Source organism: Zootoca vivipara, chromosome 5 (assembly GCF_965207765.1).
Source record: "Zootoca vivipara chromosome 5, rZooViv2.hap1.1, whole genome shotgun sequence".
Lineage (NCBI taxonomy): Eukaryota > Metazoa > Chordata > Lepidosauria > Squamata > Lacertidae > Zootoca > Zootoca vivipara.
Window position 1 is genome coordinate 49,667,414 of NC_142588.1, and position 17,154 is coordinate 49,684,567.

The 17,154-nt window shown below is 39.3% G+C and overlaps 1 protein-coding gene across 1 annotated transcript in view; it reads right to left on the reverse strand.

Annotated features, from left to right (window-relative positions):
* Positions 1-3,081: 3,081 nt before the first annotated feature.
* SMC3 (structural maintenance of chromosomes 3) overlaps positions 3,082-17,154 on the reverse strand; it is a 36,656-nt gene continuing 22,583 nt past the window's right edge. The window contains exons 14-29 of the mRNA XM_035132801.3: positions 16,359-16,462; positions 15,001-15,100; positions 13,960-14,120; positions 13,551-13,692; positions 13,038-13,188; positions 12,335-12,487; positions 11,034-11,185; positions 10,103-10,261; positions 9,516-9,623; positions 8,711-8,819; positions 7,896-8,143; positions 7,497-7,709; positions 6,511-6,702; positions 6,237-6,414; positions 5,133-5,239; positions 3,082-3,540 (exon numbers count right to left, since the gene is read on the reverse strand). Of these exons, the coding sequence (XP_034988692.1) occupies positions 3,469-3,540; positions 5,133-5,239; positions 6,237-6,414; positions 6,511-6,702; positions 7,497-7,709; positions 7,896-8,143; positions 8,711-8,819; positions 9,516-9,623; positions 10,103-10,261; positions 11,034-11,185; positions 12,335-12,487; positions 13,038-13,188; positions 13,551-13,692; positions 13,960-14,120; positions 15,001-15,100; positions 16,359-16,462 (2,349 nt within the window). The 3' untranslated portion in view covers positions 3,082-3,468. The remainder of the gene's footprint in view (positions 3,541-5,132; positions 5,240-6,236; positions 6,415-6,510; positions 6,703-7,496; positions 7,710-7,895; positions 8,144-8,710; positions 8,820-9,515; positions 9,624-10,102; positions 10,262-11,033; positions 11,186-12,334; positions 12,488-13,037; positions 13,189-13,550; positions 13,693-13,959; positions 14,121-15,000; positions 15,101-16,358; positions 16,463-17,154) is intronic.

Sequence of the window (17,154 nt, forward strand, 5' to 3'; positions counted from 1 at the left end):
ACCAGGGCCCACTGTCTTTCCATTAAAATAACACCCACTCCAACTGATCTCCTCCTCCTTGTGCTCCAGCAGCCCACTTCACAAAATAGAGCCTGTTGTGTTGGTGGTTGCTTGGAATTTGGGAGTAGCAGGAGCTGACTGATGGAAAATTATATTCTTCCCCGGTCCAGGGTGGGATCTGAAGATACTGAATCCAGGATACCGTACTTGAGGAGTGGATATGGCATCAAAAAGGAAACTAGAAGCTACACTGAGAACTCCCCAATGATGCTGAAATATGCTGTTACCACACACTTCTCAGCCAATCAATTAGATGAGGAAGGGATGCAGTTTAGCATGCTTTTTTTCAGAACAAAATAAAACAAAACACTAAATTGGTTAGTCGTAGAGATGGGGTGGGGGATTTGATTGTTTGCATTTAAAGGAGAATTCAGCAAATTCACACTTTCAAAAACAATAAAAGAACCAAAACACAGCCATCCTTCAAATTTGACCTCTGAATTTTGCAATGCAGGTCTGTAATGTTGCAAAAATGCATCTTCTGGGGGTAAAGTGTGCTTTAAAATGTATTTATTATGGGAAATTGCTTTACAAAAATGTATTAGGGAAAACTGGATACAATCAAGTATCATGCTAAAATGATGGGTTTTCATGAGGGTTTTGAATAAGATTCACACAGTAAAGTGGAAATGTGGAGAATGGAATTTAAGCTTTGAAAAATGAGAAAACAGAGAGAAACAAAGATTGAGAGATTTGCCTATCCATAATCAAGTGTCGAGAAGTTCTGCACATCCATTCTAGGATTCAGCCCTGGCATTGAAATCAGATTCTATAACTAATTAAGCCTACCAGGAGGATAGGGGCCACAGCTCAGTGGTAGAATGCACACTTTATGCCTGCCAGGTTCAATTAATCTCATGTCTGAAATTAGTTTGTCCACCAACATTAAAATTGGATGTGTTCTGCTCCACAATCAGTACTTCTAGAACTTGGATATAGAATCTGTGCCCACTCCAGCTCCCATCAGCCCCAATCAGCACAGCCAATTGACAGGAATGGTAGTTGTAATCCAACCAATCTGGAGGGCTACAAGTTCCCCTGCACCTCTCCTAAGGCATGCACTAGAAGTCTGTGTGGTGTACAAGACTTCTGTGACCAGATATGCAGGGAATCCTTGGCAGATGTGGAAATGAATCCCTGATGACCAAGAGACTGAAAACAAGGATGATAAACCATTGTGTAACAACTAACACTTGTCAATACTAAAAACCATCCATTGTGTATTAACCAAATACTGTACTAGTATGGGGGAACCAGCTCATTATCAAATATTCAGAGAACATGTAAAAACCTGGAGAATTTTCGAGCAGAATCCACAGATTCTGAGTTGAGGTGAAGTTATTATATATTATCTGCTCCTGATAATAGGAATGTCCCCTGCCCCCTGTTTCACAAAAGAATGGAGAAGATTTGAAAATACTATTGGGCTCACCTCACTATATTCCAAGAAGTAAGAAATTCCAGAATTGCAGTGCTTACCCTTGTTTCGTGTTCTTTGGAAAGGACCTAACTGTAATGCTGTTATCTTACAAAGCCCAAACACAGCTTTCTGACTTTTATTTTTTATTATTATTAATAATAAATTTTTTCACCTATAAGGATGAGGGCAGGTTACAACAATTTAAAATACAACATGAAAAACAGTTTAAAACAAATTAAAACATGTTGAGCAGGTGGGGTGGGGTGGCTGCTCACCTGCCAAGAATGCCGCGTGCTAATGCCTAATCTGAATCTGATACAATAGTGACACTAAGGGAAAATGTTTTTATCGTGCAACAGCTTCAACAATGCAATTTATTTTTAAAAAAGTATTTACTGCTCCTTAAAAGCTGTATTTTGTAAAAAAGAAAGTAAACCTATGCAGATTTTAAAAACACTTTGAAGTATTAAGAGATTGTTTACTTGAGCAACACTAAATGAAGCCTTGGCTTGCATCCCTGGCTTGGCATTCTAAAAGTTTTATTTTACAATGCCACCAGCTGCTAGTTTGGCTCTGCCAATAGCAAATAATATATTTTGGATCCCCATCTGAATCTAGTCAGACATAAACATGGAACTAATCCTACATTTCTTGGCTACAATCCGAAATTACTAGGGGAGGGGGTCAGTATTAAACCAAACTAATATCTTTTTCCTGCTAATGCAGCACAGCTAATGCATCTGAATGGGTTTTTGTTTTTGTTTGCTTGCTTGCTTTGCACAATTGAAGATTATCAAGGAAGGTACTTTGAGGTACGGTAAATTCTCACATAAGTCTTGTTCTCCAGAGTGCTCCACTTCTGCAATGATATCATGTGTGAAGGATGTAAACTTATCTCTCTTTGACATGGCTATACTGAAACCTGAAAGGAGGTGACATACTTGTGGAGTCACTCATAGATTGGGATAACTCATGATTTTAATCTTAGATATAATTTGTGGGAGAATCTATATGAATGACCCAGTTGCTGCTGAACTACAACTTTCATAATCCCTGGCCGTTGGACAACTTCGCTAGCACTGATGGGAGTTGTAATTCAATAATAACTGGAAGGCCAAAGTTTCCCCACACCTGTTGTAAAACATCTGTAGAGTAAGTATGTTGCACTAATACATCAAATTATGTAGAATCAAATTTTTCCATCCCATGCTGTCTAGCAATCAAAACGGTAGAAATGTGAGTTGTTTCATTTAACCAGAAGATGCTGTGCATTATAACTAACTTGAAGTGGAGCAGGATAGGTGTTCAGAGTTGCATGAATTCCTAAGCTATAAAAAGAGTAAAGATGACAGAATACAAAACCTATCTGATTGTGAGGCACTGAAGCCCATAAATGACAAGCAGAAGCTTACATAAAGATCTACAACCAATCTCTGTAACCTTTCATGGCATCTAAAAAGCCAGTGACCTACAAGCCAGGAGTAAATTCATCTCAGCTCTATTGCCAAATATTGATCTCCATACACATAAACAAACTGCATTGTACATGAAGTGATAGTAGACAGTATAGCAGTTCCCAGTATCAAGAACATGTATCTAAATTACAGCATTAAAAACAATTATTTTATTGAAGCTATTTTAAAAAACCATGTGAGGCAGTATAAACATTAAAATTGTCACTGCGAAGGAAGAACTGACATTTAAAACTCCAAAAAGTTAAAACAGCAAAAAAGACACATTAAAATACATTTTCCAAGCTGCAGGTATAGTATGAAGGTAAAATTAACAGGTATTTTATAAAAGAATTTAACAGCACATATGTAAAATGGAATCCAATGTATACAGAAGTCATAATATTCAGATGCTCCATTAACCTATGTTAAAATAGCTTTTGAACAGTCACAATGTATTTCAGATTTTACACAGCTGCCCAGTGTAGAAACAAATATTTTACAGACTTTCCCAACAGGCTGAATGCTCTCTGCCACTTAGCCATGAGTAGTATCATCTTCCACAAAGTCTTTGGCCATCTCTGCTGTGATCACATCAATATGACTGACCTAAATCGGAAAAAAAATACAGCATGACAATCAATGAAGATTCCAGCCCACATAACAGCTCCATGGTGTTTATGAAACACTCTCCCTCAACATAAAATTTGTAACACTGTAATTAATGTATGAGCCAGACAAAATCATTCTACTCTTACATTTTGAAAATGTTCGGGAAAAGCTCGGCAATGCAATATTGAGTCCTAAATCCAGCTTCCATTTCTAACCTTTATGCTTGCAAATATGTACAGGCATCCTCCCACTTACACACAATCAACTTGCACGTGACCACAAATATGCACGGTGCCAGGAAATAAAGAGATTAAAACCAGGAAATGGCAGGAGACAGCTGGAGAGTCCTTGTGTGGCCAGTGAGGAGACCCTCCCCAGAGCCCAGTTAGGGTGGAGGAAGCCCCAAAGAGATCAGAGATACAGCAGGGCTTTGTTTAGCCTGCTCATTCTCCCCACCCAGCAACTGACGTGCAGAGTAGCACAGCAGCCACTTCTCTGTGCAACCTCCACTCTCCAGCCGGCCCCAGAACTTTAACTCTAGGTGTGGAGAGAGAGATTGCTAGACAGCAGGGGGAAACGGGCATTTGGAGGCTTTTTAGCCCCACTTACAAAATATTTTCAGGGCCCTGGAATGTAACCCCAGCATAAGCGGGGAGATGCCTGTATTTGAAAGTGGATGGGCACTGCCTTGTGATGTCTCAGAAACAGGAATGGTGAGTGTCAGAACAAGATTTCCATTAGTCAGAGCTTACCTGATCCCACCACCTATGAGCAGCAAAGGCAGAGCAAAATAATCAGCCAGAGCAATTCAAACCCTGGCTGGGCAGCAGTGCAAAACAATGAAGTGGCAAAGCAACCATTGTGTCCACAAGCTTGTCCCTCCCAGGGGTGGGTACAGGCCATCAAGTGAGGCCAGCGGGGCAGCGCTCAAACACCCTGTTTTGAACCTTCATGCCAGTGGTTCTTCTGCTAGCCTGCACATTCAGTGGAAGAAAAGGGGAGCTCCAAGTTAATAGAGCTACACTTCACAGTCAGTGGGGCTGTTCTGGGCTGGTGGAAGGTGACCATCCCATCCACACACACCACTTGCAAGTGTGACATATCACGGCTTTGGTCTGCACTCTAAATGACAGAGTTACGTATTTTATACCAACAGCACAATTCAAACTCTTAGCACAGGATCTTTAATAGAATGGAGTGCATACTCTCCTACTTTTAGACTGTCATCTACAGAAAGCTGCCTAGAAGAAGGACAGCACGTACTTTGTACTAAAAATAATAAAGGTAAAAAATAAAAACCCTCCAGTCATATGTTCCAAAATGTCTGTGTATCTAGACATCTGTGCAGTACTACCCTTGCCTTCAGTCAGTCAAATGAAGCTGAAATCTATGCAAACACTAGAAATCAAGTCACTAGAAATGGGTCAGAGGCCATCACAGCCTTTGACATGTGCCTGCATTGTTAATAAAGTGATTTATAAGCAAGTTCCAGATTTATTATTTATGGTAACAGAGTGCCCCATCATGCTTCGGAGGGACTTCAGCCATTGCCTACAATAATTTATTTAACACATTTTATAATTGCATACCTTATTTCTGAATTTTACACCATAAAATTTATCAGCAGACTCAAGCAGTTCCGGCCTGAAAGTTGTGGTAATAAACTGAGCATGTTCTGCCAATTCCATGATCATATCTGGGGAAGTAAAACAAATTTATCAATGACCATTGAAATAATTTTCCAGACATTTCTTAAGTGGGTAAGTAATAAAATGCAGCAAGTTCTGGTACATAACAAAATATTAAAGTGTGATATTAAAATGCAACCAAATTTCAGCAATTTGCTTGAGTGGGCATCACATGGCTATCCTGCAAACTGTCATAGGAGCTTGATTTGGTCAGCATTTGATTCATCATGTATGGAATAAATGTGGAAGGACTTGGAAGAAATATATAATTGGGAATCTACCAGTCAAGAAATCAAGGGGTAACTCCATCTTACTGGCTGCTGCACTGCTCTTTTGTCTTTCCAGAAAATGTGCCAGAGCAGGACTGGGGCTGCCACTATGAAAACTTTTCCAAGGTTGATGGAAGCAGTAGCAATAAGGCCTGGTTGAAGAAGAATGTTTTTGCCTGGTATCTAAAAATATAAAAGGAAGGCACCAGACTAATCTCCCTGGGGAGAGTATTCTACAAATACTTGGAAGAAAAGGCCCATTCGCATGTTGCCGTCCTCTGGATGTCATGTAGAGGAGGCACACGAAGAAGGGCCCCAAATGCAGAGCCCAGGTCAGTTGATATGGTTTACACAGTTTACACATCTTAGTAAAGCCAGATTACCTTCTAGAAGTCATACTCTGCCTTACTATTACAATGCCATTACCATCAGTGAGACCCAGACATATCTGGGGAATCCACAGAGCTAGGAAACTGGTCAACTTGAAGTGGCAAATTATCTCTCTGTGTTCCTTCCTTCAGCTACAGTGAAACAGCCATGTTCCCAAAAAGCATAACAGTTCACTTCTGTAGCCCGGAGAAGGACAGCTACAAGATGCACATATGCCACATTAAGCAGCTATACTGAAACTATAATCCCAATTATTTTTCTTATGAGAAACTTTCTTTGTAACTGCAATTAGATAGAGAAGTAATATGTAGCATTGTGTTGAACAATAAAATACCCAAGACTCTACCTGAAACTGCCTTTCTATGCTGGGCATCTAGGGCTTGATCGATTTCATCAAAGAGGTAAAACGGCGCTGGGTCACATTTCTGGATAGCAAAAATTAAGGCTAGAGCCACAAGCGACTTCTGTCCACCAGAAAGCTGCTGCATCTCTCTCATTTCACCTTGTTTGCCAGTAAATGACACCTGCAGGAACAACGAAAGGTTAGTTACTGCTAATTCGTAAGCATTACCATAATATAATTTGTGGTCATGAGAGCTTAAGTTAAAATATTCCATTACCCTAATCCCAACTCCAGTGAACTGGTCTACAGAAGGAACACTACTTTGAGATCCTGATCCCTTTTCACTCTCAGCACCACCTTCACCTTCATCTTGAGATTGGCTGCCTTCCACATCACCTTTCTTCATCACGAGTGTAGCTTTTCCCCCAGGCACCAGCTTCTGAAAGACTTCACTGAAGTTCTTTGAGACCTTGAGAAAGTGTAATTCAACCACATTAATCTTTGCACAAATAACCCGAAGGCTTTTTCTGACAGACAAATATTTGTAAAAGTAATTTAAAAGGATTCCAAAAGCTACTTTGGTAAAGTATCGCCACAAGAGTTCATCCTAGAAAATCACATCACCCAATTAAAGAATTACTCTAATAATTGCTGATTCAGTATTTCCAAAGTGCACTAAACACAATAAAGTAGCACAAACTGGTGCTTGCCACTGGTGCTTGTAGCAAAAGAAAAAACTTGAGTGACAAAAGACGGGACTGTATGGGCTGGCTCCATATACCCTGTGTGTATAAGGGACCCTATGTTTGCAACAACATATGTACATAAAGCTCCTCCACATGTCCACGGGGGGGGGGGGGGGTAGAGAATCTGGATTGGCTCAGGATCCCTTCTCTTGTGTAGAGCATTGATATGCAAACAGAGTCTCCAATACTGTGTTTGGTGAGATCAAGGCAGGTTTATCCTGTATCAAACTCATAGCAATTGTGGTAAACGTAGTACAGTATAAAAAAATTCTAGCACCTACAAATTCAATCTGGTTAGAATCTAGTCTGAGACATATGCCTCTGTTAGGACCTTTTCATAGAGTGAATAAGTTCTTGCTAAGATTTCAGTAACCTCAGTTTGCTTGTAAAAATAAGTTGACAATTTATGAACTTTACAAATATGAACACATGCAAAATACATTATACAATTGTTTCCAACATGCAATTCAAAGCATGTCAAACAGCCTTGCCACTCACAATGGGTGCCAAATAATACCTGTTTGAAAGTCAGCTGGATAGCTTCATATTTTCTGAGTTCAAGGACATTCATCAACTCCATGATTGACTTGTAGCCCCTGTCCAACTCTTCTTGACGTTTTATCAACTTCTCCTTCTGCTCTGAGAAGTTCACAAACTGATCTAGAGCTTTTTTATTGACATGACTGTATTTTTTCAGTTCTGTGTTGCATTGTTCCAGTTTGCGAAATAGCTGCAAAAAGAGTTGAGACAATCCATCAGAGCACGGTATGAACCACCGCTCACTGTCTCTGGAGCATAGCTGCCAAGTTTTCCCTTTTCTCGCGAGGAAGCCTATTCAGCATAATGGAAATTCCCTTTAAAAAAGGGAGAACTTGGCAGCTATGCTCTGGAGATGAACACTTAACACTTTTGTTACCTGCTTCAGGCTCAAAGTCTGGTATTTTTCAAACGCTTCCTGGGGAAGTGATCCCAATTCCCTGATTTTCTTCATACATTCCTCCTTCTTCTTCAGAAGCATGCCTTGCCGGTTGGTCATTTTTTCAAGCTCTTTTGTGTCATGATTAATAGCATCCATGTGCTCTTTCTCCATGTTCTTCCAGCGCTCCATGCTCTTTTGGAGTTCTTTTATTCCTGCTTCTGTTTTATCAATTGAATTGTCCAGATCTAGTATATCAAATCAAAGAATAGTATAAAAACGTATAGTTGAAATTGAGCCTTACAACATGATATTCAAAGAAAATGCAGAACATTGATAAATCGTTATTAATAATATTTATTATTTTAAAATATAACCGGGGTGGGAAGGGAATGTACTCTGGAATGTTGTTAATAAACTCCCAAAGGTGATGAAGAACAAGACAAGAAAATCCAGATGTGCCAGTATAAAGAAATGAAGGTATGTTAGGATTATGTCAAGCACAGCATCTACTACAACTTCTAGCAGCAGCTTCAGAAAGCAGCCATGGAATCCGTTGCACTAAGGGAGTACAATATGCTTTTATAGTTTGTATCATTTTGGAGGGCTTAATGGGAAGCACAGCTAATGTGTCCAAGCTTGTGGTACCAGTTCTAGTTATTCTTCATCCTTCTTTGTACTATTTGTACTATATACTCTTTCAATGTTATAATCTTTGATAAGTTAATTGTTCTTGGAATACTTTTTTAAAGTTAACTGTATTTTAGAATATTTTAATAAAATATACTAGATGACACCTTCTCTTGATTACCAACCTTCTGAGCGTGCCAGAGTATCTTTCACTCGTTTGTTGATAGCCTCAAGCTCTGATGTTGTTGCTGTAAGAACAGTGCCACCTTCTGTCTCTCTCAGCTCATTCAGCTCCTAAAAATGCAAAATGTTAACAGCATGCAAGTTCAGCTATAAGTAAACTATAGACTATACTACATAGAAGAGGTTACTTTTCATGGTTTACAATACAGTCATACCTCGGGTTGAGTATGCTTCAAGTGAGTACTTTCAAGTTAAGTACTCTGCAGACCCATCTGGAACGGATTAATCCACTTTCCATTACTTTCAATGGGAAAGTTCGCTTCAGGTTAAGTATGCTTCAGGTTAAGTACGGACTTCCAGAAACAATTACAGTCATACCTCAGGTTAAGTACGCTTCAGGTTGAGTATTTTCAATTTAAGTACTCCACAGACCTGTCTGGAACGGATTAATCCACTTTCCATGGGAAAATTCACTTCAGGTTAAGTACACTTCAGGTTAAGTACAGACTTCCAGAACCAATTAAGTACTTAACCTGAGGTACCACTGTATATTATTATTGAATAGCTCATTTTTATAATTGATTAGAAATATATAGATTGCAGCTTCATACCAAAAATTGCATAAAGAAAATTTATATTTGTGTCATTGGATTCTCCAAAATTTGTTGAATGTTGGCAGTTCAATAAATATTATGTGAGCATCCACTAATTAAGAGACACACCAGTAAATACCGAGTCACTTTGATGATTTTAAAATAGTTTTTTTTTAATGTTAAGAATGGAGTGGATCAAAATAAAATATCTTACTTGTTCAACTTGGTCTAAGCGCTTTCTCAAATTCTCATTGAGATAAGTCTCGACTCGTGTGATTATCCCCTCAAGTTTGATTCTTTCATTCAAAAGCTGTCTGTTTTCCTATAAACCAAGAAATACATATGGATATACAAAAACCACTACCGGTAAATATTGTTGGCTGGTTGTTTAAAAAAATAACTTTATTTCACAGTATTTATATATCACTTGATGTTAATAAAACCTCAAAGTAGTTTACAAAAATAAAATTATCAGCTAAAACAGTTTACTGGTATTTCATTAAATGCTTTATGCTCTCCACTATTTACATACATATTTTATAAGTACATTCTAGCCACCCCACTGAAATCTATGGGCATCCATTGATTTCAGTGGGTCAGCTCTATGCATGACGAACGTTGGTATCACACTATTTTTGCTACCAACTGAAAAAGGACGCGAACCAACCAACTGAATTAGGTTTTAATTCTCCTCTTACCACTTAAGTGCGGAAGGAATAGACTTTTGGAACAGGCTTTTGTAAATAATTTCCAAACATTCTTAATCACAGCAATTTTATTTTTCATTTTAAGTGTCCTTACTTGCTGTAGCTGTCGGATCTCATCATTAAGTGCATCAACTCGCTTCTGGTCCTCCAAACTGAGCTGCGACAACAGGTCTGTTCCCAGTTCTGCTTTTAAAGACTCCCGGGTTGATTCCATGGCATGTAAACTTGCCTCCAAACTTTGTAAGCTGCGTTGCTAAAGAAAAAAAAATTAAATGTGAGTATCATGAAAGATGCCTTCCAATTTATCTAATTATGTGACCTAGCAGCAAATGCCATATAAAAAAGGCTTAAACGCAATAAGTGATCTCACTCATATATGTACCTACTCAGAAGTAAAATCCTACTCTGCAGCCTTAGGGACTCTCAGGGAATATGAAACTGGATTGAGAAATAATCCTAAACATTACTATTCTTTCACTTGATTCCTTTTCTTTCTTTTTTAAACCAGTTAACCAACTGGATAGCACACTGATCACTCAGTATAATGAAAGTATAACCTGCTGTGCAGGAAGAGCAATCAAAGCCCTTGAACTGTCATGCTGGAGGGGGTTTGGATGGAGCGGAGGTGGCCCTTTACTAGACTCTGCTGCTGGGGAAGCTCCATCGGGGGGATGCCCACTTGTAATCACAGGCTCTGCTGGATTCTGAGCCGGCCCTACTGCTGTCTTATGATGGCAATTAGCCTGATGCAGCCAGGGAACTGGCCTAGCAAAGGGGTGTTTTCCCCTGCTGCCGCCATGACTGGCACAAGTGACTGGGCTGTGGATGCACCAGTGGCTGCTCTAGTCCATTAAACCAGCCACTGCGAGTCAACTGTTGATAGCTCAATCAGTAGAGCAATAGACTCTTAATCTCGGGGCTGTGAGTTCGAGCCCCACATTGAGCAAAATATTCCTGTATTGCAGGGAGTTGGGCTAGATGACTCTCATGGTCCCTTCCAACTCTACAAATCTAAGATCCCATACCTTAGGCATAAATGTTTTCTCTGACTGCTGTCTCTTCTCTTTCAGCATTTTCATCTCTGATAAGATGCTGTCTCTGGAAGCTTTGAATTTTCTTTGTTGGGTTTCAATCTGCTGCATCTGATTCATTAGCTGGTCAATTTCATTATTAATCCATGCAGTGTGCTAAGGAAAAATTCTGATCATCGTGAATATTATGAATGATATAAAATCAGTATGTTGTTGGTCTTAAAAAATTGAATCCTTTTACAGCAATAAAGGCTGTTTACAAATCATAGGATATTAACATGGACAGAAATACTACATGCCACAACCTTCCATAAACAAATGCAATGCAAGTTACAATGTGGCTGAAAATTGTACTTACAAGCTAATCACCTATCAGACTTGACCACAAACAAACCCAGCAAAAACAATCTCATATGCACTTTTTGAGCAAAGCTCCTGGCATATTTGTTCAGTTTCTATAACACTACTGGTGAAGAGTTACTCTCTGCAAATATCCTGTTAGGGCCCCTTTTTCTGTTCTTCTAGGCTGAGCAAATCTTGACAGATTCTCAGCAACAGACTACACCTACACTACTTTTTCTTAACAGCAACCAGCACTTCTGAGTTTCCCGAACAGTGACCAAAGCATAAGAACAGAAGAAGAGCCTGCTGGATCAGGCCAATGGCCCATCTAGTCCAGCAACCTGTTCTTACAGTGGCTGAATGGTTGCCTGTCAGAAACCAGCAAGCAGGATTCGAGCACAAGAGCACTCTCCCCTCCTGTGGTTTCCAGCAACTGCTGCCTCCAACTGTGGAGGAAGCGCATAGCCATCATGGCCAGGAACCATTGATAGCCCTTTCCTTCATGAATTTGGCCACTGCTCTTAAAGCCACCCAAGTTCATGGCCATCACTGCCTCCTGTGGGAGTGAGTTCCACAGTTTAACCATGTGTTGCATGAAGAAGTAGTTTCTTTTACCCATCTTGAATCTTCCAACACTGCTTCATTTGTTGTTCATGAGTTCTAGTGTTATGAAACAGAAAAACAACATCAACAAAACACTTTTCTCTATCTACTTTCTCCATGCCAGGGTTAATTTTATAAACTTCTATTATGTCATCTCTTACTCGCCTTTATGCAGAAGACAAATGCATGTACACTGAGAGACATACAAAACTACCAACAGCATTCACACACTATTTGTACCTCAGTCATCCATTCTCTTACACAAAATGCAGTTATTTTACTGAGAAACAGGCAAATAAGCAATCCACCAACAACATCCTCCACATGTGAACAAGCACTATGAAGGATATTTTCAATGTTTCTTCGCAGGTTTTCATTGAGCTTTGCTTCAAGTTCTCCTAGTTCTTCTTCCACCTTTCTTACATCTTTCTGCAGTTCAAGTCGAGACTTTCTTGTGTCATAATAACCCCCAGTCAAAGCTCCTCGGTGGCTGACTTGATCACCTGGGGGTGGGGAATATATTTGTTAAGAATAGATGCTAATCTGATGTAGGGCAGGTGAGTGTGAATTGGTTGAAATGGCCTTGTTGGCCAAATTGAAAGGCTTAGAACAGGCATGTCAAACCTGTGGCCCTCCAGATGTTTTGGCCTACAACTCCCATGATCTCTAGCTAGCAGGACCAGTGGTTGTGGAAGATGGGAATTGTAGTCCAAAACATCTGGAGGGCTGCAGGTTTGACATGCCTGGCTTAGAAGAACTAGTAAGGCCTATGGGCTGGAGATTCCCCTTCTGCTACTTTAAAATTATTATTAACACTTAATGAAAAACATTTACAGCTCTACCTAAGTTATTCTAAAAATCAAGCAATTACATTTGTATGAACTGGCCCTTTCAATATATTGCCAGAACAGAGTTTGGGAAAGAACTAGTACACAACAAATTCAGCTTATCAGAACACAATGAATTATATATGCTCTGTTGAATAGTTGACAAAGACCCAAGTAAACTGTGAAATCCCTTTCCTTTGCAAATAAAATTGAACCTAAGTCATACCTTCCAGAGTAATACAATCCATGGTAAAAGCTCTGGCCAGCTGGGTAGACACTTCCATACTACGACAAATAAGAGTCTTTCCAAAAACATGCTTGAAGGCTTTATCAAATCTTGGATTGTATCTTAGTTTACTGATCATAGGAATAGCATCCTGAAAGTAAGAATATTAAACAGTTAAATAAGAAGTACAAGAGTACTGCATTTATTTTCACGTACAAAATGTATACGATAAAAAAGCCAACCTGGTACCAAAAATACAAATAATTGAAATGTAGAATATAATAATCTAGAATGTAAGTAAAATAACACAATGATTCCCTTAAATTAAAGGAAAATAACCTGGCTAAAAGACAGCTTTAGAATGGGAACATGCGGGGACATAACATATGAAATACAGGTTGCATCCACCTTTGCAATCATTTTATTTGTGGCCAGAATAGCACTGAAATGATTACAAGTATGTAGGCCTAGCAGGCCAATTTGCTATTTAAAGAAGACGATGAGGGCACTCACATTGGTTTCAGGGTATGCAGTATCTCTAACATCCAGCTTGTTCAGAGGCAGAAAAGTTACTTCTCCAGGTAGATTCATTTTATTGAACTCCATTAATATCTTAGTACTAACTTCATCAGAATCTACAATATGATAAAAAAGCCTAACATGAAAAGAGAGAGAACAAAGTTGAATGAATGAATGAATGTAATGTTTTATCTTAAATTAAAACAGCATTCTCTCCCCTCCTACATGCCATCAAGCACTACCAAGAAAAAAATCCTATGGAACGAAAAAGTTTTATGCACTAATATTTATTAGGAAAAAAAGCCCAATTCACCAATTTAAGTGCCAGCAGACAATGGTTTAAAGTTAGTATGTTCACATCGAACATTTCTGCAGGAAAAAAGCCTACTAATCAGAACTATACCTGTTTCCTGCAGTAACTTCAACACAGGTGTAGAAAGCAGGCTCACACTCAAAGTTATTCATTACTATTCCATGATAGCCATTCTGAACATGTTGGTTAATGCCTTTGCGACGGAAATGCTCCAAGACTTTGTTTATGCTGTCAATGCCATTTAGAATAGCCTGTCATAATAAAGCAGAATTACTTGAGCTTCCTATACTTTGAGGAAATAGTGTAAACCCCATCAATATTTTTTCCTCTCTCTAAGGATTTCCTCCACTTTTAGTTATTATCAGTTTTATACCAACAGGACAAAATTATGCAGTGATCATTATAATGCACACAACACTGAATCCATTATTTGTTCAGAAAAGTTAATATACACAGCTACTGAAGTTTAAGTATAGGGCAAATGCATGCACTTAAGCAAGTGATTGGTGATCACAGAAGCTAATTTAAAAAACCAAAGTTTGGTTTGTATTTCCAAAGCTTGGTAAGTCACAAACAGTTGTTTTAATACAAATGTATTTGTCATTAGAAATAAATGTATTTAGAAATGTATTTGTATTTAGAAAGGGACGCAGGTGGCGCTGTGGGTTAAACCACAGAGCCTAGGGCTTGCTAATCAGAAGGTCAGCGGTTCGAATCCCTGTGACAGGGTGAGCTCCCGTTGCTCAGTCCCAGCTCCTGCCAACCTAGCAGTTTGAAAGCACAAGTAGATAAATAGGTACCGCTACAGCGGGAAGGTAAACAGCGTTTCCGTGCGCTGCTCTGGTTCGCCAGAAGCGGCTTTGTCATGCTGGCCACATGACCTGGAAGCTTTACGCTGGCTCCCTCAGCCAATAACGCGAGATGAGCGCTGCAACCCCAGAGTCGGTCATGACTGGATCTAATGGTCAGGGGTCCCTTTACCTTTTTATTTGTCTTTAGACAGTTTTGATTTTTACTTTTGGCCTGACCATTCCCCACAAAATTCTTCAGAAGGAAAAAGAACTATAGCATTTGCAATACTGGTTTCTGAAAATCTCTATCATAATTATGACAACATGCTATGAATCTCACCTTTCCTGTTGCTGCTCTAAGAAGCTGCTGTTTCTTTTCCAAGTCCTCCCGTTTTGCAGCAAGAGCTTGCTGTTCTGCATTCTCTTCTCTCCACAAGTAACTGGAAAAATAGAACACTTCCATATTACAAAACGTATTTTCAAGGAAAAACAGAATAAAATACCAGATAAGGGTAGTGGTATTACAAGGTCTCTAATAACCTTGTCCTAATCCAGGCCTCGGCAAACTCGGCCCTCCAGATGTTTTGGGACTACAATTCTCAAAATCCCTGACCACTTGTCCTGTTAGCAAGGATGATGGGAGCTGTAGTCCTAAAACATCTGGCGGGCCGAGTTTGCCTATGCCTGTCATTTCTGCAAGCATTTTTTTACGCTATTAACTCTTTTGTTAAATCTCTTCTACAGTGTATAGCTCCTCAAACTGATTTACTATTCCCTAACAAGAAGAGACAATGTGTAATATATCTCTTAAAGTATCATTCTTTTTTTCTAACACAACAAAAATCCTTGCCACCAAGGTTGGAGAACAAAAAATCAGATAGACAGTACTTCATGCAAGCCCCCTGCCTCCAGGTTTCACATTTTGGGAAATTTAGAATATTTTTGAAATAGCTGGAGTACTAAAAGAAGTGCAAGGGAAAGCTGGAGAACAGCCATCATATGTAGGAACCTGGAATTAAACAGAGTTAAAAACCAGGCCCTAATTGCTAGAATCCATGAATCAGGTTCCCTCTGATAGTAAAACAGTGCTTACACATTCTCGAACATTTCTCCAGAACTATCATGGCTATAATCTCTGGAAAATATGAAAGCTCAGATTCTCAAGAAGCTATATTCCACTCCATAATTGTTTTCTATCTTTACACAGATTTTATGATACAACTCCATGGGCTGGAGTATAACAGTTCAATCCTTGCTTCCAGGTACAGTGCACTCTTCTGTTACATGGATAAATCCAACTGGTCCCCTTCCACTGACAGAAGGAATTTTGATTCATAAGTTGTGTGCACTAACATTAGAGGATGAGTGGATTTTTTCAGTCCCTCTTCCCTTCTGCAACTCTCAGTAACCTGCTAAAACCAGCTCCAGAAAGTTGAGAGACCCTTCAGAACAATGTCGAAGGTGGCATGGGGATTGCAGGAGTCATCAGTAATACAATGTTTCCTCCTTTTGTATCCTGAGTGTGTCCTGTATCCAATGTATCCTGAGTGTGAGGTCGCCCAATGGATTGTACCCTATACTGATTATAGTTAAACAATGAAACCATATTTATTAATGTCTGAGTAATCAATATTTATATACATCAGTGTACATATTCACACAACATAGGTCATGTCAACCCTTAAAAAAATTACTAACTTTCTCTCACTCTGTAGTTCATCTTTTTTGTTCTTCACTTCATAGTATTTTCTGTCCAGTTCTTCAACACGAGCTTTCACTTCATTAAGATCCTGATCCAGTTTCTAATGCATGAAAGGAGGTATTTTAAAATTCAACATCTCATGATTTTAATTGACTCCAATACATTTTGTTCCCTTAAGCAGCAGAATTATGTTCAGAATAAACTAAAAGATCATATTTACAGCTTGTAGAGAACATTGATAAGAAACTAAAGCTACAACTGAGCAATTTCAATAAACACATCCCCTCCACAGACACCTCTGTGATGGTGGTAGCATTAAAATGTCCTGTTCTTCTTCAATAAAACAGAAAAGGGGAGACCAGATCGTGTCAAAGGTATCTTTTTTGGAGATGCCTTTGATTAGTCACCGGTGGTATGCCTCCTCCCCACCGATTCCTAGGTGTCATGACTTGGGACCCAGGTGGATGTTGTGCCCTAGTATGTATGTCAGCACCCATAGCAAGCACACCTATGCTCACAGAACACATCTCTGATACTGTACACAACTGACCTCAGCTTGCTAAGTGCTGAGTCTGCTTAAACACGTTATCACATCCACATCCACAACTGTCCTGTATTGGAAATGTACTGGAAATATAGCCATCTCTCTCCTGCCTGCTTATTTTGCAAGGAATTCAGTGCTGTCTTGGCCTTGAAGCTTGGACAGCTTGCTAATTTTCCCTGCAACCCCCATCTGTGAATAGAAGCTGCATTTTTGTATTTTTGCTAACAAGCAATGTCTCTCTTATCAGC